This window comes from Pavona decussata, unplaced genomic scaffold, assembly GCF_977016875.1.
Source record: "Pavona decussata unplaced genomic scaffold, jaPavDecu1.1 SCAFFOLD_232, whole genome shotgun sequence".
Classification (NCBI taxonomy): domain Eukaryota; kingdom Metazoa; phylum Cnidaria; class Anthozoa; order Scleractinia; family Agariciidae; genus Pavona; species Pavona decussata.
In genome coordinates, this window is record NW_028145637.1 from 1554950 (window position 1) to 1577628 (window position 22679).

Genomic DNA, 22679 nt, shown 5'->3' on the forward strand with positions numbered 1-22679 from the left:
GAATGCCCTACAGGCTCAAGAAAAGCTGAGTCGATGGAGCTGGAGATTTGCGGCTATTGCTGAAGTCTACTGAGTAAAAAATTGAGATTTACACGAGAGATATGGCTGAAGGAACATAACAGATATATTAAGAAGTAAATGGAGAAGGTATTTTACTAGCTTTTTATCTTTGAGCTAAAAGTTACTCTTTATAAAAGTAGAACAGATAAGTACGTAGTCGAAGTAGCTACCCTCACGTGCAGAAATGATTGGTGAGTTGTATCTAGATGTTTAGATTTATAGTTGTGTGACTAAGCTTTTAAACGTTAAGTTTTCTTTGCGAGAGCTTTGTTCTCAATGTGGTGGCAACCTGTCATGTGGATTTTTGTAGTTTCTGGCGGAATGTGATTGGCCTGAGCTGCAAAATGATTAACTTAATTCACAAGTTAATTATTTTGCAGCTCGAGAGCTCTGTTAAGGGCAAGGGTGCATCCCGTGTACAACATTCCGAAGATAAAGAGTTTCGAAGTTCCACACCAAGGGACCTATGCTGACCGCCAGTAGATTCTAATATTCCTACTGAGGGAAAGTAATCCTGTATTTTTTGTACAAAAACACATCATTTGAATGGTGGAAGTTTTCAAAAGCCTAGGTAATTTTTCATAACCCCAATGCTAATGAGGAAATTAAAAGCCAGGGATTACCTCTGTCTCACACTTATTTATGCTAAAGACCATGATCGTGCACCAGTACGCTGAGGGATTTGGAAACCCACACTGAAGATCCTTGGCGTAACCTACATAAAATGCAGCCTGGATATTTAAGGGTTCAATTACATGGCAAATTTCAGCCTGGGCTGAAATTTCTGTTCGCTCAGGTGGCTGAGATTTCAACCCAGCTTTGTTAACAAATCCTCTTTGAAAGTAATTTGTAATTATTAGGTAAATTAATCGTTCTCTGGTTAAAATTTTAAAAAAACATGAGCTTTCGGCTATCAGTCTATAACCATTAACGAATGAAAAAATGTAGCGCGTAAACGAAAATATATACAGAAAGGGTGCTAAAATTTTTTCATCCGTTAAAGGCTATAGACTGATAGCCGAAAGCTCATGTTTTTTAAAAATTTTAACCAGAGAACGATTTTTACTTAATATGTCTTATCCTGGTTACAGCTCTATTTTGACTAGTTTGAGTAAACTCTTTGGAGAAAATTCCAGCCTGGGTTGGAACTCAACCCAGGGTGAAAGCTTGCAATCATATTTCATCCTGGGCTAACTTGGGTATACAGAATCAACATGACTTTACCGCCCAACATATTTTCATTTTATCATAATGCACCTGGGCTGGAATTCATCGTAACTATAGTCGGTAGTCATAAAAAAAATGTAAACCTGAGGCTGAAATTCACCGTGTAATTGGGCCCTAAGAAGCTTTCCATTTGAAGGTTAGGAAAATTGTAATAAGACACCCATTACTGTGAAGATCCCCCATCTTCCCCCCTCCCTCCTTCCCATGTTAGAAAACCCAAAAGAAGAAAAAAAAATTCAGTTTGTCTATAAGAAAATATATTTCAGTCAGTTTGGTGGTCCGAAGTTGTTTAGCTGTTAAAATCCTTGTGCTATGGGTGCCAGATAGTCAGACACCTGAAATAATATTATTTAATACCTAAATTACTCTTCATGAAGGCAGTATGTTAAAGTAAATTAAATAAAGTTGTTGTTGTTGTCTTTTCAACAGTTATTTTTATTCCCATGCATGATTCACTGTTTTCATTGTTAGGTTAGGTTAAGTTTTAAAAGTGTGTCTATTAGCACTTGTTGATGAAGTTAATGTGATCTCTTTCTGTGAAAACAGGAGCAGGATCAAAAAGGTGCTGCTGATCTTAAATCAGAAGGAAATGCACATTTTAAAGATGAAAAGTATGATTTGGCAGCAGCTTGCTACACTCAAGCATTAAAATTGTTTTCTCAAGATGAGAAAGATAAGGAAAAACTGAAAGAACAAGGAGTGATTTTAAAGAACAGGGCTGCTTGTTATTTGAAGCTCGTAAGTATTGGCTTTTTGTTCCTGCAGTTGGTAGTTAATATTAATGATGCAAACCATAGCAGGATTCTGTACATTTTAATGTAGTTAAATGCAATTTAATGGAGTTAACAACAAAAAGTACAAGTGTTGCTCCATGACCAGCAACTGGTGTCTTTTTGGGTGCATCAGGGCCAGGAGTCCATGTGCTCACGGAATATACAATGTTTTTGCTGCATAGTCTTAGCCAGCGTTGGTGTGGCGGTTTTTTGGCGGCAGTTAAAAAAACTGTTCTTCCCCCTCTCTCTTTTCCACTGTTTTATCAGTGTGATGAGTGCCTGTCCTCCCTCGAGGGCCTGGGGGCTCAAGGCTGGTTAACCAGGATTTGTCAGCTATGGGAGTGGTCTCAATCTAGGAGATGGTTGCCAATAGTGGAAGCTCCTGGATACAGCAGGCACCCAACTTCCACTAAGTTTTTTGGTTGTAAAAGTCAATTGCCATGTTTTTCAAAATAATGTTTGTTTATTCACCACTTTGTAGTAGCTACCGATTGAATGACAGTGGGGGTCAGATCTATAGCAATAAATTATAACATTAATTTTCATTGCAAACACAATTAAGCTATGTGATACAACTGAAATGGTATCTTAGACAACTCTATATATATAAAAAATTTTTTTTTCTTGTAGGAAAAGTACCGGGAGGCAGCAATTGATGCAACAGAATGTAAGAATGGCAATTGTTATTTTTACGAAGTAATGGTAATGATATTTGTATGTAAAATGAGTTTAATAGCCTACTTGGGACATGAACATGAACTTGTTTAAACTACCAAGATTCTGGCTACCTTGAGGAGAATTCTGATTAATAGAGGCCAACCATCAAACATCTGTGTTTTGTTTTCATTCTGGCAGCATTGAAATTTTTACCGAATGACCCAAAAGCATTGTTCAGGAGATGTCAGGCTCAAGAGAAACTTGGAAAGTTGGAGGATGCATTCCGAGATGCACGAACACTGCTTCACATTGAACCTAAGGTATTCAGTGACATAATTACATCTACCTGGATTTTTGAAAACAGGTCCAGTCAGGTCATGCTTCCTTGCCAGTATGGTGTCAATATAAATTAAAACAAAAGGTTACATAGTCCTTTCCCCTCTCCTTTCTCATGTTTCTCCTTTCTCCTCTCTTTTTCGTCATTCTAAACAAAACCTGTGATTCGATGATGTTTCATGAAAAGCACTCAAGTTTTCATCAACCACATTTTCGAAAATTTAGGTACACGTAGACTCAAAAATGCTGTAAAAAGCGGAGCTAATTAGTGTGTTAGTGTAAGAGAGGGTTGATCAAATAGAGGAAGTGTGTACTGAGGAGTTGACATTGTGAGTTAAGGGTTGACACTGACTATTTTTGTTGTTGATGCTTAACTCAAGACATTTGGCTAATGCTTTTTTTTAAAGTATTTAAAGCTTAATAGTCTTTGTTGTTTAAACAAGTTGAAAGTTATCATACATATTTAATAGACAGTATATAGCATGCATGTGTCAGCGCTAGGTCTTTTTTTAATAATAATTTATTCATAAAGTGAGAAGCCAAAAAATGGCATCCATTTGGGTCAAGTGGGTGAACCTTGACTCCCAATGATTATGAAGCACCAGATCAAGATCTTAAGGGTTTCATCTGATATCAAACACTTGCATTTTAATGAGAAACAGTTCAATACAACACAGGTACGATTATTTATGCAATATTAGAATTTTCTTAATGGAAGGCTATCGGTCTATTCCTGTTACTGCAAACCTACCACCCAGGACTTATTTAATCAGCTTGAATCCTGCTTTCGCTGGCTTGCAACCTCATGCTTTCATCATTTTCTTGGTGTTTGGAACCCCTGATGAAGCACTTGTCTTCGTTTTTGACATATCATATGTAAAAATATGTAGGAAAGTTTGTAAATGATCACCAATTAGAAGTTCCAACACTTAAAGGTGAATTGAACATTCATTTACTGAAGTTGATTTGTTTAAATTAGAGGCAGTTGTACTCACAGGGAACTTTAGGAGGTACCAATAACAAGTACACACTGAGTTGAGTTACTTACTCTTGTTTCAGCTTCTAAAGTGCATCAGATCCACATAAAATTAATCTCAAAAATCAAAATTGAGCATTGCTATTTTGAATAGCACTTAGCAGCCTGGCTTCTTTTCATGACCTCATTTCATCCAACAAAATTCAATAGCATAAATATCAATTTGAATTTTGGGCTAGCTACTTTGGAGATGACTTTTGTATGGATTGGATGCACTTCAGGTCAGAGGTTAAAAAAAATGGTGAGCAACTAAACTCAGTGTGTACTTTTTATTGCTGAATTGAAAAAAAAAAAATGTGATTTCTGGAGTGACCTCCTTAACTGCATTTGAAGCCCAGACTGTGAAAAGTTAGTCCAATTATTGAGGCACTCCATATACCGGTAACAACAAACCACCTGTTAGGCAACAGATCTGGCCATCAAAAGTCCAAGTAACTGCAAATGAAATGTTCAGCTGCTTACTTGTCCACATGTTATGCTAACCTGTTTGTAAAATTGACTCAGTTAAAGATACATGTGAAGTGCTGCATTTTCATGTTGGTGTTTATTGGCTAACCTTTTGCAGAATACTGCTGTTCAAGAGGCCCTCAAAAGACTTGGCTCTCAGCTTCAAGCGAAGGTACACACGATTAACTGTTCTGTACTGACTTAATGAGACAATCCTGCCTCTTTCGTAGTTTTAAATGCGACAGCTTTATTTTAGCGACCTGCAGATGAAGGGATTGAGAGAAGGGCTGCAGGTGTTTTGCAAAGCCAGTTATCGAAAATTGGGTGTCAAACAAATTATGCTATGTACTGAAAATATGAAAAGAAATGTTTGACCATCTTATATTATCAAAGTGAATTTGAAATTTGGAGGTTGTTCAAAGTATCCAAGGCATTTAACTGAAGGATTACTGAATTATAGAAAATAATTTCCCTCCATCAGTTGTTTTTAAAGCTCACATTATTTACAGTGCGACCAGGAAAACCGTGAACACCTGAAATATGTCAGGAATGTTATTTCTGTCCAATCACGCGTCCGAAATCCATTCGCCAAACCGCAGACTGTTTACTGTCGTTTGCGCGGCCAGATTTGTTTTGGCTTTATATGTGGGTAATTTATTTTATTTGAGCTAATTCTGGTCGTTTAAGCTCTGAGACTACTCATAAACCTCATAAAGAAACAGAACTGTGCATGTATTTGTCATTTCAGTTCACCGGAACACTGGCGTTCCGAAGCAATTGTTGCTTTCAACATGTGGCGCCGTCGCTAATACCTGTATTATCACTATGAAATAAAACCAGTGCATTCAACAAAAAACATGAACGATTTATTGAAAGATGAAAACGTATCATAACTCAACAGTCAGCCGATATTTCGGAGCCAATTTTTACATGTAAGCCTTGCAGAACTATGAGAAATGTTCGTGTTCCTTTGTTTATCATTTTTCTACCGGAAAGTGAGCTAAAAGAACGCAACAGTTTCACAGACAGTTTGCCCGCTCCAAGTCTCTTATAATCAGATATAATCCACAACCGAAGTCGATGAAGTCGAACATGCTTCAGGGTCACAAATAGGGATGAAATCGTCGCTCAATGAGTGATCCAGAAATAGGCATTCTAGCACTACTGGGAGTGGAAATTGCCGTTGCATGATCGCCCGTAATATTGACCTGCAGTGGAGCTACTTGCGCTTTGCTTGTCTCAAGCAAGTGAATCAGACGCCAGTCTTCACTTTCGGGCAGGATTTTATTTTCCAATATTCTTTGAAGGTATAGTAGGTCTTTGTCGAGTTCCTGCCTGTTGATGTATTTTATGGGATTCGAAGCCTTCAATCTTGGTCTCATAATTGAAAAAAAATTCCCACGCGATCTCTGTATTTGCATTAGAAATTGGTCTTGTGTATGTTTCACCGTTTCTTTGTTCTTCCTCAACAAGGCGAGATTTTTCTGTGTGTCGTTTATCGCCTTGCTAAGTTCAGGATCTTTGTCTTTCAGTCTGCATTTCTTGTGGGAATCACAAGGCACACCTCGACAACTGTTCTTGTTATGGCCTTCAGAATGGCATTTACTGCAAATTCTTCCTCGCGTTACGGTGAGGAGAGAATTATTTTCCTCTTTAAGCTTAGATAAATGCTCTTCCGCACTGGAAATTTGGGCTTCTAAAAAGCTCACATTCTCGATAAGTTCTAGTTTGCAGCGTTTGAGCGGAGAATCTGTCGTTGGTTGTTCAGGAGCGGCAGCAGGATTCGATACGACAAAACTCATCGGCGTATCTGGTTGTTTTGTATCAACTTGACCTCTGGTGCTGGAATCCTCGTAGGTCAACTGCCTCGGCTGAAGACAATTCTCTTGAAAACGACGAATTTCGAATTCTAGCGCTCTCTTCTCGGCCAGCAACAAACGCTTAGATGATGAGAATATTATATCCAAATCTCCTTGTTTCAAATACCGAAGCGACTTTTTTGTGGTGAATCCACGGTCCTCAAACTCCTCAGACAATCTCTCTATACCAGGAATTCCCATTGACACCAACCACTCTCTTATTTCCGTCATTTTGCTCGCGTTTTGGCTAGTTTACCTGGGAACTTTGCTCCAATTCTGCTACTTTATTAACGCTGCTATTTAGCGCGAAAGCAGAACGAAGGAAAACAAAGGGCGGGAGTCTTGATGTATGGTTGACAGCTGTCAGTATCGTCATCGTTTTATTAGATTCCTTTACTATTTTTAGCGCCTCACATTACAGGTAATATAATATCGGGGAGAAATGAGCAAGGGTTGTTATCAGCGACTGTCGTGAAAGGGCAATACGTATACAATCATACTGTGGTTGGGATGACACTTACAAATACACTCCAGAACCTAATAATTTAATGTAAGAAATCACAAAAGCAATTCTTCAAGAATGGGTCATGTGCCAGACAACTTGTGCGACAGCGTGAGACTCTTTGATCGCCTTGCCCATAAGATACACATCTTTTGGTGAGTGAAAATAATTCAAAGGAAATACCAGTGCAGAGTCCTTACACGAAGTATAACAACTACAAGTAATCATCGACTCGAGTCTTTTATTCCTCCAGTGTGAATGTAGTATTTTCAGATGCGAACCGAACCTCAGTTGAGCAAATGAGATGCCACAAAAAAAGAAAACAACAATAACAAATATTTGGTAATATACCAACGCACGTTCTTGCAGAGACAACTGGTTAACCACGCAACTAGAATAATTTCGGAAGTAAAGGTTTATTTGGCCAATTCAATTTTGTCCATTTATAATAGCTTGTCTATTTATAGCCGGCATGAAGAACATAAACAAAGGTCAATATTGCTAAAACACCAGCGAATTGGTAACACTTTTTTCTTGTTTTTCTAGCGTGATCACAGGTTTTCTTGAGCCCAGTCATGCACCTTGGCGAAGAATGTGGTAACAGGGTGGAGGAATTGTTGTCCCGTGTAACTATGTACTTTTCTGCGATTCAAAACTCGGACCATCTATTTGTGTATCCTGAAACCATTCTCACAGCCATGATATTTGCACCTGGTTGTTACCTTCCCAATAACTAGACTGAAAACCAGAGGTTGACTATGTGTATATTTACAAGTAACCGCAATGCTTGAAAAATGACATGCAGTTCTGGGAAGTAATCGAGGAGATACCCTCCGCAATAGCGATGCGGGTTTATTGGAAGGCAAGGACAGGAAAGCGCCGCAGAAAACATTTCAACTCATTAAAGCAGAATTCACATGTGTTTGGATGAGGAGAGTAAGGAGGTTGGAAAAGTAAACGCACCCCAAATTCGTCAAACATGTCTGTCAGTAGTCCTTCCGTAAAATGACCGTGGTGAAAGCCACAATTGTCCATAACAACAGTATCGCCTCTCTCCAAAACAACACACCCATCGGGTTTCTGCATCGTTAGTACATCGTCAAAAAATAAAAGTAGTTCGTTTCCATTTGAGGGCCCTTGCAATATGTTGTAATGATCGACACCCAAAGCTGATTGCAGTAAATTGACTGTGTAGTTTGCATTGGAGGCATATCTTTGATATTCCAGTGCAGGTGTTCCAATATAAGAGTTGCCTTGTCTTCTGTTTCCTTCAGTTCTAATAACGCTTGTTTCATCAAAAAAATGCAAAGTCACTGGGTCAATTCTGCTGATTTCTTCAAGATACTGATTAAGCTTGTCAACATTTGGTCCTGTTATTGTCTCCAGAGGTATCTGTTGGATTTTCTTTTTCGTCATTTTTAGATCTTTATACAGAAAATCATTCACTGTCGTTTTCGCAGGAATTTCTCCTAGAAAACAAACCCCGTCAAGTAATAACCGTTGCTGCAGTTCGAAGGCGCGCATACTCGGCTGTATGAGTTTTTCCGTTTCAAGGTAAGATCGTATTTGATCGTTCATCAATATGGCGTTTCGTCCACTCAGGAATTTCCGAGGAACTGAGTTATTGTTGACATTGTATTCTTTCAAAACTTTCTGAACGAAGCCAGCACTCACTCTTGCATTTGCAGAGATTTGTTGAACGGAAAGACCGTCATTGTGAAGGTCTAGAATATTTTCTCTTATCGCTTGAGGGTAAGGCCTTCCCATGTCATAGACATTTCCAAGCTGGTTTATTCGTACTTGTACTTTCGCTACAAGGTGGAAACATAATAGAAATTGTCGGTCTCAAATAATCAATGAACTAGGTGAAATCAACATAGAAAGATATAACAGGAAGACTTTTCGCACGCAATTGTTTTCAGTGTTTACGTTACTGTACGGCTCTATATGTTTGCGTAAAGCGAGTTTTGCGGAAAATAGGTGGCTTGAAACAAAACTAGGGAAAAACAATATTTCTAGCCAAAGAAATGTCCTTTCTTACCTTGCAACATCATTTTAAGCAAAATCTGACCTTTTCGATTATTCTTTCCGGCCGGTTATTCACTTTGCGGTTTTGGCGCGCGAAGTCCTGAAACATGATTGGCTTAAAAACAATAAGCATTCCTGACATATTTTAGGTGTTCACGGTTTTCCCGGTCACACTGTAAAATCAAATGAAAGGATTGATGTTAACTTTTCAGTTAAGCTTGCTGATAAATATGAAAATAACATATTACTATCAAAATATATTTCTCATAAGCCTGGTAAATGTAATAGATGGGGGTCACCAACCTCATTATTGAATTATAACCACTTATTAAGTTAAACATAATTATTTTACTGTCCCCATGGTAACCTGTGTTATGTTGAGAAAATGGCCATAACGTGTTTGCCATTGTTTAGGCATTATTTTGTTCGATACGATTATTGTAGCATCAACTGATAAAGAATGGTGGTATCGATCTGTCAAAGTATAGGTGCTGGACACTGGTGCCAGCCACCTTTTATAATAATTTTAATTTGATTTGTTTTGTTTTAAAAGCCAAAAAGTTTAGTTAAAATTTCTCAAAACTGCTCTCAGAGAATTTATTCAAACTGGGTACCCATAGAGGAAAGTTTTAAAAATGAACCTGCAGATTGACTGTACAGTAAGTAAAAGGAGCAGTGACATCATTGTGTTCCCAATGCATATAACTCCAAGTTTATTTAAGAAAACTTACTTCACCTGGGACATTGATCTAGTTTTTCTCCTGCCAATGACAGACTTATCAAGTTATTTGAAACATAATTTAGAATTATCCAAGGTACTTTGTTGCATAAGCCTTCTTGGCTCCCTCAAGCTACCTTGCCTCCTTAATATTTTATTGATATTGTATTTGTGTGTGTGTATATATGTGAGGCTAATCAATAAACTGAAATGAATTGAACTGAAACTGTTCTAGCAAGTGTATGGCTGTAAATCCTGGATTTTTTTAATGTATTGTGATTATTGTTCAAACTTTAAAGTTATAACCTCTGAAAATCCAATGGAGCCACTTTAAATCTGTGATGGTACAATGTAATTCCAATAAGAATCGTGGTTCATGATAGTCATACTCTCTGGAACCAGCCAATTCTTAGGTCAAGTAACAGTACAAAACTGTACATACCAGTACACTTTTGTGTCAGCTAGTTGGCAAGTGTAGCCCACTCATTTATACTACTGTAGTCAGTGGGTATTTTAGCTCATCCTATTTTCACTGACTTTGGTTTTAAACATCAAGACTGACTCATCTTTCTATCTGCAGTCATTAGTGCAGTGTAATGAACCCGTCATGTTATACTGTATATTTGCAGACTGAGCGATGCCGCACTACTGATGGCCTTGTGGATGAGATGTTCACATCACTTTTCAGTAATGAAGACAATGAAGAAAAACGAGCACAGGTACTATATCATAAATGTTTGATCAACAAGTAGTTTTGATAAATTGCATGCTTGAAATTCTGGTGTAGAAATTTAATTAAATTCCCAAACTTCTTCATGCCATTTTTTAACATCATTATTATGTAGCACAGGACTTTTGTATTTATAATACCTTGTAGTGACATCATGAGTTTTGCATGTAAAGATGTATTAAGATGAAGACATGTTAATATAGTTATTTTAAATAAGTCACTTGAAGTCATTTATTTTGGTCAGAGTTCATAACCCTGATTTTACGAGTTTAACATAATTTATGAGAAATCATTTGTATGCATGAGATTAAGATTTCAGACCTGTATGTGTAAGATTAACTCTGTCTTCTTGGCAGGTAAAATATATTAATTACACTACTTGCCTGCCTACTGTCTGTTTTTGTGGTGTGGCTGATACACTGCACATTTGTTGACATTGTGGGTTACAAACAACTGTCATTATCATTTTATGCATTTTTCCGTCCTTTTCATTGGCCGAGAGCGAACCACATGACCTGCAAATAACTGCCTACAAATAATGGTCTGTTCATGCGCAATTCTTTCCAACTGTTTATTGCTTAACGTTTTGCTGCAAATAATATTCTGCTCATATGTAATTGAAACCATACTCTTGGGTGAAAATGGCAGACTCCTGCAAGGCAGCACACACTTACCTCTTCCCGAAAGTAATGAAAACAAACTCGGTGATCGAATAAGAAAACAATTATTGGCTCGGTTATCGCAAAATATCGTGATTTGTCAGTCTCTCGCAGATCAGTTGTTTGCCTCAGGCTTTGGCTTCAGCAAATAATTGATCTGCTCGTCACTGACAAATCACGATATTTTGCTCAACCTTGTCCATAGTTCACCATGTTGCTGAATATATCCCCCCATTTTACAACAGTGGGTTGTGTTAATGTTTGACAATAAGCCCTGCCCTTCCCTGTTTTAGGCAGTTAAGAACCTTGTTATTTTGGCCAATGATGAGCCAGGTGCACAAAGGATATTCAGAGGAGGTAACCTGCATAGAGATATAAGAAATGCATTTTTAATTAATATATAGCATTTGGCTTTTAACAATAATTATTCTTAACAATATTTCAAGTTAATTGACCAGTGATTAAAACTGGCTTCAGTTTAAAACAATTCAATTCCAGATAGGCAGGTGGATGAAATGTGTGTGAGTTCAGACATGGTAGTTCAGATGCATCAAATTTAATGCATGAATTTGAAAATACATTAGCGTAATATCAATTCGTCGTTTTCTTGTTTCTGGAATCATCCTTAGTTGTCCACACCAAGTTCCACCATCCCATTTTATTCAATTTAATTGTCTGAATTTAATTTGTTGTCTAAATTGAATCTATTATCGTCATCTTACAGACAAAGTCAAATTAACTTAAATTCGTGCTAATTATATTTGACATATGAACTAGGCCTTAGTACATTGTACACCTTAAAGACCTCGATTTCATTTTCATTTACTTGGCAGGTGAATTACCCAGAGTCGTATCACTTTTAAACAGTGGATCAAATGAACAGACTGTGGCGATATTGAAAGTGCTCAAAGGGTTGTCTACCGACTCTACATTAAGGGTAATGTAGAATTCCAATAACTGTAATAAAAGGTTCACATTTGAATTAAATTGTTTTGTTTCAGTTTTTGAAGATGTGATAATAATATTATATAAGATGATGGGTCCACCTTTTTACAGGTGAAATGAACTGTCCACTTTCTCTATCAACCCTTTAGCCTAGCAAAGTTTAGGAAAATGTCCCTTTACACTGTATGTATAATACTTAAACTCAGTTTGAGTTGTTTATTCCTTGGAATACAAGGCCTCATTTTTTTTGCCTGCCCAAATTATACCTTGCATCTGTGGATGTTTTTTTTACAGGCTTTGTCAGTTCTTAAAGCAGTTACATTACCAAGGCTTCTAGCACTGATCGAATCTGTAAGTACTGGTTTATGAGCTGTGATTGTTTAATCAGATGATGATTAATAAAATAATATTATTTATTTGTAGCTTTCTTACCTAGAATTGCAAATTGCATATATAAAATTTAAAATTTTGATGCTGAGGGTTAAATTCTGAACTAAACAAACCCAGAGCGAAGACTTCAGAAAGGGTGACAGCAGTACAAGAGCCATCTTCCTTCACTTACACCATCCACAGAGGCTGCGACTGGTATACTGTACGCTGTACAGTATAAAATGTCTCATCAGTCACTTGAGGAACTATTTACACATCAACCTTTAAGATGGATGGATGTGAATGACCATGATGATGTGGTGCTAAGCATTATTTGGTTAATTGCTGAAACATAAAATTAATAATTATAATAGAAAATAATAACACCTTCCACTTTAAGTGTAATTTAGCAATAGCCACAAGACAGGAAAGTTAATAAAGTTCCAGGTGCAAACGAAAGTGCTCAAAGATAATGAAAAGTATTGTAGAAAATCAATTTAATTAGAGTAAAAAAAAATTGCCTGCTTGTCCTTTAATATCTGCTTAGGCCAAGAACGGTTATTAATGCTGGTCTTTAAAGAAGATTTCCTGCTTTTAGTACTAAGCAATTCTTGCTATTTCCTTTTAATTTGAAAGTTGTAATTAGAAATGGAAAATAACTCTGAACATTGGAATTTGAAAATGTTTATATTATTTCTTCTACCAAAAGATTGCTGTCTGTAGTTATGGACGACGGTTACAAAACGCATGCTCCCTGTATTGTTTGCTGACCGTGACTTGAGCCCACTGTTTCTCGCGCATTCATTTACAGTTACTCTACTGTCATTTAGTGAGCCCGCATAGTAACATGGCATCACGAATACATCGGAAAAGAGGCCTCTGCTAGCAGGAAACCAAAAGATGTGCTAGACAGTTCTTTCATTTCTTTTTATCACCAGCCTGAGACTGAAGTGGCAACAGCAGCTGTCTTAGTTCCACAGCAGGCTTTGGATTCACTTGTCCCTAAACCACCTGACAAGAAGGATCATAAAAACCAAGAACCACTAAACCAATTAGGTAGCTTTTTATTTGTACTTGAAAAAAACACATAAATCTGTTGAATATGGAGTTACCTGTTACTAGTTACCATTAAACCATTGTCAAACACTGTTGTCCAAAGTAAATGTACTTAATTGAGGTGTTTCCTGATCAAGATGATGTTGGGTACCCCAGTAATACTTCTTTGCTTTGACTAACAGCATTTCACAGAGCAAATTATTTAATAAAAAATATTCTAATTATTTTTAGAAAATAAGGAGGAAGTTGAAGGGCTCATAACATTGCTTCTGGATGCTGTCATGAGTGCCAAGTAAGTCTCATGCTTAAAGACATTTGAGATGAAATGATTTTGAAGGCTTGATAACTTTGGGTACAGAACTTGATGCTACCTGCTAGTAAAATGTTGGACTAGCCAGCGGTCTTTTTTTGCCATTCTTTATAAGAGATGTTGTCACATGCCAATTGCATTTGAGGAAAGCATGAGTGCTTTAATTGTCTGGGAAAGCTTAATGAACTAGTATGTTATGTTTTGAGGGAATTACATATTGACTAGATCAGTTATAATCACCTATTGATATAATATCATTTTTCCTTTTAGCTGTTCAGGGAGCATATATTACCTTTCTGTACCACTTACCTGTATTTCTGTCGTCCTTAATTTGTAGAGTTGGTGCAGAGGGCAGAGATGCCATTGTTGATGCTCTTATCAAAGTTGTTCCTAAAAATAAACTAGCTGTGGAAGTTTTTGTGAAAGTTGGAGGTACATTTAAATTATGTTGTTGACTTCATAGTTACTGTTGGTAGAGCTTTGGTAGAGTGACATTTTTCAGCACCTACATGTAATAACAGCTTGGGGTTATAAGGCCATTATGCATTGAAAAACACAGAGGTTTTGTATGGTTAACGCCTATGTCGCAAATGGAGGTTGGGTGCCCAGGAGCCAGGGGCTGGTACCGCCAACCCAAACCCAGGTAGGTAGAACACCCCATAAGCCTGCCCTACCCACAACCCCGCCACGAGCCCCGCCCGCAACCCAGCCCCAACCCTAGCACCCGTCACACTGAGACAAAAAGCTCAGTGGAAAAATAATAAGTACATAAGACAACGAACTAACCCTAACAAGCCCCCAACACCAATCCCCAACAATAACAAGGTAACACTACTGGGAGGGAAGGGAGGGAAAGAAAAGCCCAACAAAACGCGATAAACTAGCCACGCCACGAAAAACGCTGAGTAGAGTAAATTTCCGAGCACGTGCAAAGGAGCACGCCTAAACTGCAAGATAATACCGCTGGCCACGCAACTGCCTGCAGACCTGAACCAGGCCCCAAACAATAATGTAACAACAAATGCCCAAACGCTAATGTGCTACCCGTGCTCAAACTATACGCCAATAAACGCTAACGCCTCGCTACGCCACGCCACCACGGAGCAAACTTGCTCCAAGTCGTTAACTAAGTTAAATTACATTTAACCCTATTTAACGCCTATGTCGCAAATAGAGGTTGGGTGCCCAGGAGCCAGGGGCTGGTACCGCCAACCCAAACCCAGGTAGGTAGAACACCCCATAAGCCTGCCCTACCCACAACCCAGCCACGAGCCCCGCCCGCCATGCCGAAGGACCTCCGTGTTGGGACAGCCTGGAGCAATTGGGGGCTCGTGGCCAAGGAGACACAGCCCCCCAAGGGACCAGACCTGAGGCACCCAACCCCAAGTGAAGAGACGCACAAGCCCCACCTGCTATGCCAACTCACTGGAGACCTGGGTAAGAGAGCCAACTGGTGTGCGGATATAGAGTTGATAGGCATCACTAGACCATCGGCCTAAAGTCTTAATAAGGTGATCAGGGATTCCCCGTGCAGCAGCTGTGGTAGCTGCACCAATCCGGAAGCTGTAGCCTGAATAACCAGCAGAGTGTAAAATAGCCTGCACCGTGGATGATAGCTGCTGCCGAGTTAACGGACGGCCATCCGCATAGCAGAACAGGGGCCCTGGAGATGGGCCACGCAGAGCCAAAAAATTACCAAGGGCCAGCACTGGGCAGACAAGGCTGTTGCCCCGACCCACATAAATGTCACAGCCTACGCGAAAGGGGTCTGTCTTCGAGCACTTGATATGAACTTTAAAACATGTTGGGTCCACCAAGGAATCCGCTTGCACATCGCCAACTGTCAAATGGATACTAGGGTCAAATGAAGAATTTGTGGTGAACTCACCAGCTCGTAGGAAACCGAAAAAACCGAGGCAACATGCCGCCCAGAGCATGACATGGTCCCGGGAATTCAGGTCCAAGGATCGCTGGATGACCTTTAAGAGGTCAATAGTGATGGGGAGGCGCTTAGTGGTAGATGAACCTTACACACGCTTAATGCCCCTTAACAGCCGCTGTAGCTGCAGACAGTTAATCAGGGGATCAGGTAAGCCATTGTCAATGTGAAGGGACCGCACTGCACTGAGGTACACTTTAATGGACGAGTGGTGTAGGCTGTCAGCCAAAAAAGAAGCAAAACGCATGAGCGATTGTTCATCAGCTGGCAAAAGAGCACCATCTGGACTCAGCTGGCCATCCTGACGGCAGAAATCGAAGTAGCGACGCTGGGCGGACAAGTATACCCGACGTGTAGACGGGGCCAGACCGTGGTAAAGGAAAAATTGGCATCTCTCCGTCACATGACGTGCAACGCCTCCAGTAGAGCAGGGGGGACTGTCATCGGAGACTGCTCGGCTTGTGGGGCCAGGTGCCTGAATCGCTGAAACTGGAAACGGGAAAGAGCATCCGCAACTGGGTTAGATTTACCACGAATTGAAGATGCAGTAAAGGAAAATGAATGGCGCACTGCCAACAATGCTAAGTAACGCAACAAAACCATTAAGTCAGGGTCTCTGGAGGTACCAGAAGACAGAACAGCCACCACAGACTCGTTGTCGCATAAAAACTCGACCCGCCGTGACGCCCACCCAGGACCCCACAAGTACGCTGCCACACCAGTGGGGAACAGTTCCTTGTATGCAATTGAGAGGGGCTGCTGTGAAGCTGACCACGCGCCAAAGAACCACTGGTTGTTAAAGATAGCTCCATAGCCCAGAGAGCCTGTGGCATCTGATGACACTTGGAAATCTGGAAGGGGGGCCCACGAAGGCATAAGGAAGAAACTGAGACCCTCCCAGCTTTGGAACAGTTCCTGCCACCATGTCAAGTCCCGATGAAACTCCTGGTTCAGTCTAATGGGATGGTCATCGCGCCTGAAAGTACACAGTAAGTTAATCATGCGTCGGAGAAATGTCCTTCCCTGAGGAGCTATCTTACATGCATGGTGGAGGTGGCCAATAAGGGACTCCAGCTCCCGCCGCTTACAGAACCGCTTACCCGACCAAGTACCCAGCAGGGCAATGATCCTCTCTCTTTTCTCCGCTGGGAGACGGGCCTGCATTGTGGTGGAGTCGAGCTCAATACCAAGGATGGAGAGGCAAGTAGAGGGACCCTCCAGCTTCTCAGGGTGAAGGGGGAGGCCTATCTTAGAGCACAACTGGATACACGCCTGTAAGTTGTTGTAACAGACTGGGGAAGCCGGAGGACCTAAGGTCAAAAAATCATCCAAGTAATGGCGAAGGAAGTCAACTCCATAGTTTTGAGTCAGCATCCACTGAACCAGGTCTGCAATAGCAGTGAAGATGTAGGGTGCTGAACGCAGACCAAATGGGAGAGCCATGTCAACGTAGTATTTGCCACGCCAAACCATTCCTAAGAGCAGACGATCCTGGGGATGAATAGCCACATTGCGATAGGCGCTCGCCACATCAAACTTGGCCATAAGAGTTCCTCGGCCCCTAGCCATAATGCCTTCTATAAAGGAGTCAACCGTGACATACTGAACTGAAAAGGGGGGTTTTGGAATGCCGTCATTAACGCTGTGGCCCTCTGGTGAAGAGAGATCCAAGATGAGACGCCATTTACCCGGCTGGTTGCTTTTCGGGATGACTCCAAAACGACTGATGTGCAAGTCAGGAAAAGGAGGCGATGTAAATGGGCCTGCAACTCTTCCATGTGAAACCTCTGTCTCAAGGTAAGCATCTATGACGGATGGGTGGACAAAGGCAGATCGCATGTTAGAAGAGGCTGACCGCAGGGTGACTGATGAGGTCTCAAAGCCAATGTGGAAGCCCTCACGGAGACCGGTAAGAACATAGTCTGCTGCCGTCTGATCTGGATAGTCACACAACTCTGCCTGAAACTGGGATAACTGCAACGGGGACACCAAATGTACTGGAACTAATGGAGAAAACGAATGAACAGGAACCAAACTTCCGGATAAACCAGTTGAATCCAAAGAAGGCACAGCCACTGAGCCACAAAAGCCACGGTGCTGGTCTGGAGCAACAGGAACAAGATTATTTACACTATGTACACCAGAAGCAGGAGGACTTGTAATCTTCTCAGTACCGCCCCCCCCTTGGCAGGGGAAGGGGAACGTGAGCGACCGACCCCTGGGGGGTGAAAGGGGCAGCTAACCCTGGGGTGGTCGCTGTTACATGAACTGCAAATGTGGCGATAACGGCATTCCCCGAAAGGCCAGCAGCATTGCCCGTTGTTCCACGAGATGCAGTAAGGGGGTTGGGAGTTGTAGCCCCGGCTTGCTGACACGGTAACGGGTGGGGAAGTAGAAGACTGGGGGTTGGCGATGGGTGCTGGCGACCGCAAGTGAAAATTATACAAATCCAAATTCATCTTCGACCAGTCAGATGCCCCAGTTGCTGCAGCATCCTTGCGAAAAGCAAGATCATACTCCATCCAAGCTCTACTCGTTGATTGCCGAGCCGTTTGTATGATGAGCAATTTATATTTAGTGAGGTCTGGCCAACGATGGGGATGGGTCGCACACATCACCATCTGAAAAATAGTGAAGGCCTCGGTCCAGGTCAATATGTCCTGTATTTCAACCGCCCGGCGCTTTTTAGAGACCACCAACTTGCCGTCCAAAAAGGTTTGCGGCTCGTGCTCTGCCGTCCACAGATTTGCTGACAACAAGTCCGCTAAATCTACGAACTGACCGCTCGTAATCTTCGCCACAAGTTTAGCGGGAATTGGGGCGTGTCCTGGTCCAACCACAAATGCTTTGTCCACAGACGGTGGGAAAAGCAAACTGCCGAGACCGGAAGACGAGCTGGCAACATGAGTGGCCATCAACGGTGAAGCAAAAGACAGCACAGGCCAAGCCGAGTTAGAGCCGGTGGTGGCTGACACGGACGGGAAGGTAGATACAAATGCCGGCAACGTCCACGTACCTGAAGCGGCAGCTATCGAGCCTGCAATGACCGTAGCAGGAGTTGAACAAACGTTGGACGTGACAACTGAAGGAACGCTCGATACAGGAGCTGCGTTATCCCGGATCGCCGCGATGATGGTTGGAAGGGAGTTACTGAACGCTCGGGTGATAGCGGACGCGATGTCATTGGAGAACGACGAGGACGTTCCCGCCGAAGCCGCCGAAACTACCACGCTAGCAGCAGAAGAAGAAGGTGAAGAAGTGCATGTAGACGGGATTACACCCGCCGACAAACTGTTGTAAGTTGAGCGCGGATGAGCCATGCGAGCCGAGCAATGAATGAACAACAACACACGCCAACACGATGCGAGCGACAAAACGCGTCCGAACACTCACCAAAAAACGAGCACTGACAGTCAAACCGCCCTTGTAGAGAATAAATCGAAGGCTGACCGCTAAGGCAATGCTTTTAGAGAAAATTCCTCGAAGAAAAACGAAAGAAAAGCCCAACAAAACGCGATAAATTAGCCACGCCACGAAAAACGCTGAGTAGAGTAAATTTCCGAGCACGTGCAAAGGAGCACGCCTAAACTGCAAGATAATACCGCTGGCCACGCAACTGCCTGCAGACCTGAACCAGGCCCCAAACAATAATGTAACAACAAATGCCCAAACGCTAATGTGCTACCCGTGCTCAAACTATATGCCAATAAACGCTAACGCCTCGCTACGCCACGCCACCACGGAGCAAACTTGCTCCAAGTCGTTAACTAAGTTAAATTACATTTAACCCTATATAGCATTCTGAATTGATAAGCCTTGCTGTGCAGAAATGTTTTCCCGCCACCAGTTCTCTAAGGATCCTTCAACAAATTATTATTGTTACTGGTAGACTGTATGTCAGTTACAAGACTTGATAAGTGTTCACCGTAAAAGCATGTTAACCCCTCTATGATATTAGATTTCAGTGAACTGGAAATTAAATGCAACAATCTAAATTGAGCACATATCAAGTGATAAATTTCCTGAAAGGGGAAGTCACAACTTTTAACTTATTTGTTACTTTCATGCGCTCTTTTCTGTTTACCTTACAGGAGTTCGTAAGCTGTTGGTTGTTGCTGCGGCCACAGCTTCACTTGCCCCGCAGGATGATGAAGCTCTTGCAGTGTCAAACAACACAAGAATGCACATTTCTGTTGCCCTGGCAAAAATGGTCGACTCTTTTGGGTGAGTGAAACCCTTCCAATCACAAGCATACAGAGTACTTTGATTAGAATTTAGGGTGCAAAAAATATATTTGACTGTATAAGAGGGTGCCAAAGGTAACCACTGCATTTTAGTTAAATTACAAGCTACCTGCCTCAGCTTGTTAATTATTATGATATGGCCTGGAAATCCATAGGGTTGAAAGATAGTTTTGAACTTTGCTCCCAATAATCTAAATTTCCTTTCTTAGCTAGCAGCTCCTGGGAAGTTCATAAGAATAATAGCTCACTTAAGCACTCTTTAACACTTAACTTTCACTTTAATAAAAATTACCCCAAAAGAGATGCCTTGGTTTGAACCTTGTTTCATGTTTTCAGACACACCACCTATGGTATGGCTCTAACATGTTTCTTCCCTGCAAAAATGTCCTAATTAGTAAGAAATAATAATTTACATAGATTATGTAATTCTATGATTCAAAATATTGAAAATGTTGTTTTCAGTTATCACCAAAAAGAAAAGGAACCATTGATGGAAGATGGACAAGCTGCTGTTAGGTAAAGAAGTGAATCTTGTGGCGATAATGATAATTGGCAGTTCACTATTTAAAGATTCTTAGGTGATTACCTGCAGAATGTTGTTATGAAGTCTGTAGGACATTGGCATTCATTGTGATGACCCTGCTCCATCTCTTTTGCACTAATGCTAGGATCAAATGAGGACGGTGCTTCAATTCATGTTCACCTTGACTGCACAAGAGTGCTAACAACTCTCACTTCTTTTTCCGCTGCCACTGACCTACATGTCTTGAGTTTATTTCTCAGCATATTAGCATTATAGTTTGCTTGGGGCTTAAACCAGCCCTATGGTAAATAAACTACTTGAACCGTAAAGCTCAGCACCACTTTTATACAACCACATCTTTGTAATGCATCAGATGTCTGATTAACAGGACTCCACTGTCCTGTGCTTTAATTACAGCCAGTACCTGACTCAGAGCAGCACAGAAGCACACATTAAGGGAGCCACTGCCTTGTGTTGTCTTTTTCAGGTATATGGTGGTATGCAATACTGTTTACTCCCTATACAGCCTGTAGGTGTTACTTTTGTTAAACCTGTATTTGGTACATGTACATTTTGCACTCAACTGGGGACATTTTGTTAAAATGACTCCACAAAAAAGAAGTTTCCTTAATAGCATGAAATGGCAACCATCCGATGTATGTCTGAAAATGCACCTTCAAGAGGGTTAATTTGTCACTGCTACACACATTTAAGCCTAATGGCCAAACCTGTTTCACCTTTTCTTTAAAAATTAGACAGTTGCTGTCCCTGACTGAGGACACGGCTCTCTGACTGACTTACCACAGTCAGAGAAAAGTGAGGGAAAAACAGAACCTTTTCAAAGTTGGGGAAATTTCAAGGATTTCTGTATCACGGTTAGGGAAATGCTAAATTCTACCTCGAAGTCAGTGAAAAGTAAGGGGATTTTATTTTTGGCGAGCCACCAGGTTTGGAAAAGTTTTTCCTCGTTGGCAAAGGTAATGTTGTTTCAAAAGACATTTACGAAGGAGTTGATTTCTGTGGCTTCCTCACTGGCTTTATTGGCAGAGAAAATGACTTCTGTGGACCTTGAAAACTGGTTTGTAGTCAGTGAAAAGTCGGGGCAAGTGACAACACAGTTTTCCCCAGGCATAAGAATAGGCCATTTCCAAGTTGCTTTGAACCTTGTTATGGAAGCGAGGCTAAGTGCAAAGTTTTTATTATGAAAATTAGTTTTCATTCATATGCAAACAAAGCTAATTTTCATATGAAAAGCTTTGCACTTAGCCTCGCTTTCTTAATGAGGCTCACAGCAATTCAGAAATGGTCTATTTCTAGAGCTCACATCCATGCATGATGATTTTCAATGCCAGTCAGTTTCTCTTCCTGTAGGTATACCTCACACCTAACTGCGTTTCATCTGTAATTCACATTGCCCATTGTTAGGTATAAGGCTGCAGACTGATTCTTATACCCAATACTAACTGGCAAATAGGATTTATGTAAGTTAATGAATTGAGTCAAAAGTAAAGAATGAACTGGAAATGACAGATGTCTGTTGAAATGTCTTCAAAATTTCTGTTTTTAATTAAGAATATAATGCTTTTTATTACATTTCCCATTAACTCAGACCACTTTATTTTAGGGAGTGCCAGAAGCAGCTTCTTCCCTTCTTGGAAAAGAAGAATTTCTGGGGAAAATTCTTGCACTTGCTAGGAGAACAGACCAGATGTCACAGGTCTGAAGTGTTACATTACTGTGTTAACTGTGTTTCTTACCATGGATGGATTACCTACAGTGCCAAGCTTCCTTGCTAAATAAGACCCGACTAAAGAATGTTGCTGACATTGCATGTTGTTTTTATTTTGTTAATGGGCAATGCAGATATCCAAAACTTACAAGAAGAAAGAATGAAATCTGGGGAAGTTGGTTAACATTTTATTTACTTAATTTTGGACAGCACTACAAACAATTCGGACATATAATTGTGGGTTGATGTAGTGTGTGGCTTAATGAACTGTTTTGGTATTTTGTGTTTTTTTTTGTTGCAATATGTTCACTGTTTTATTTATTGTTAACAGATTGTTGCCTCTGAAACATTAGCCTTAGGAGCATCTGAAAAGAACCTGAGTACAGTACTCAACACACAGGTGATGATCACTTATTAAAATAATTATGTCTTCAGACAAATAATTGCTAAGATGTTCACATAATATGGACGGCCATTGTGTGACGGATTTTTAGACCATTTAAAGTCAAAATTTTTAGAGATGTTTATTTTT

The 22679-nt window shown here is 40.6% G+C and overlaps 1 protein-coding gene and 1 pseudogene across 1 annotated transcript in view; one reads left to right on the forward strand and one right to left on the reverse strand.

Moving 5' to 3' along the window:
- The first annotated feature begins 12 nt into the window (after nucleotides 1–12).
- The window catches only part of LOC146458683 (protein unc-45 homolog B-like), a 34407-nt gene continuing 11740 nt past the window's right edge, over nucleotides 13–22679 (forward strand). Inside the window, exons 1-17 of the mRNA XM_085090396.1 lie at nucleotides 13–147; nucleotides 1834–2025; nucleotides 2691–2727; nucleotides 2916–3037; nucleotides 4655–4708; nucleotides 10273–10362; nucleotides 11326–11389; nucleotides 11866–11969; nucleotides 12272–12328; nucleotides 13285–13402; nucleotides 13634–13694; nucleotides 14050–14144; nucleotides 19743–19875; nucleotides 20358–20411; nucleotides 20836–20905; nucleotides 22043–22135; nucleotides 22479–22547. Coding sequence (XP_084946522.1) covers nucleotides 139–147; nucleotides 1834–2025; nucleotides 2691–2727; nucleotides 2916–3037; nucleotides 4655–4708; nucleotides 10273–10362; nucleotides 11326–11389; nucleotides 11866–11969; nucleotides 12272–12328; nucleotides 13285–13402; nucleotides 13634–13694; nucleotides 14050–14144; nucleotides 19743–19875; nucleotides 20358–20411; nucleotides 20836–20905; nucleotides 22043–22135; nucleotides 22479–22547 — 1422 coding nt within the window. The 5' untranslated portion in view covers nucleotides 13–138. The remainder of the gene's footprint in view (nucleotides 148–1833; nucleotides 2026–2690; nucleotides 2728–2915; nucleotides 3038–4654; nucleotides 4709–10272; nucleotides 10363–11325; nucleotides 11390–11865; nucleotides 11970–12271; nucleotides 12329–13284; nucleotides 13403–13633; nucleotides 13695–14049; nucleotides 14145–19742; nucleotides 19876–20357; nucleotides 20412–20835; nucleotides 20906–22042; nucleotides 22136–22478; nucleotides 22548–22679) is intronic.
- Nucleotides 15125–18971, reverse strand: LOC146458684 (uncharacterized; annotated as a pseudogene).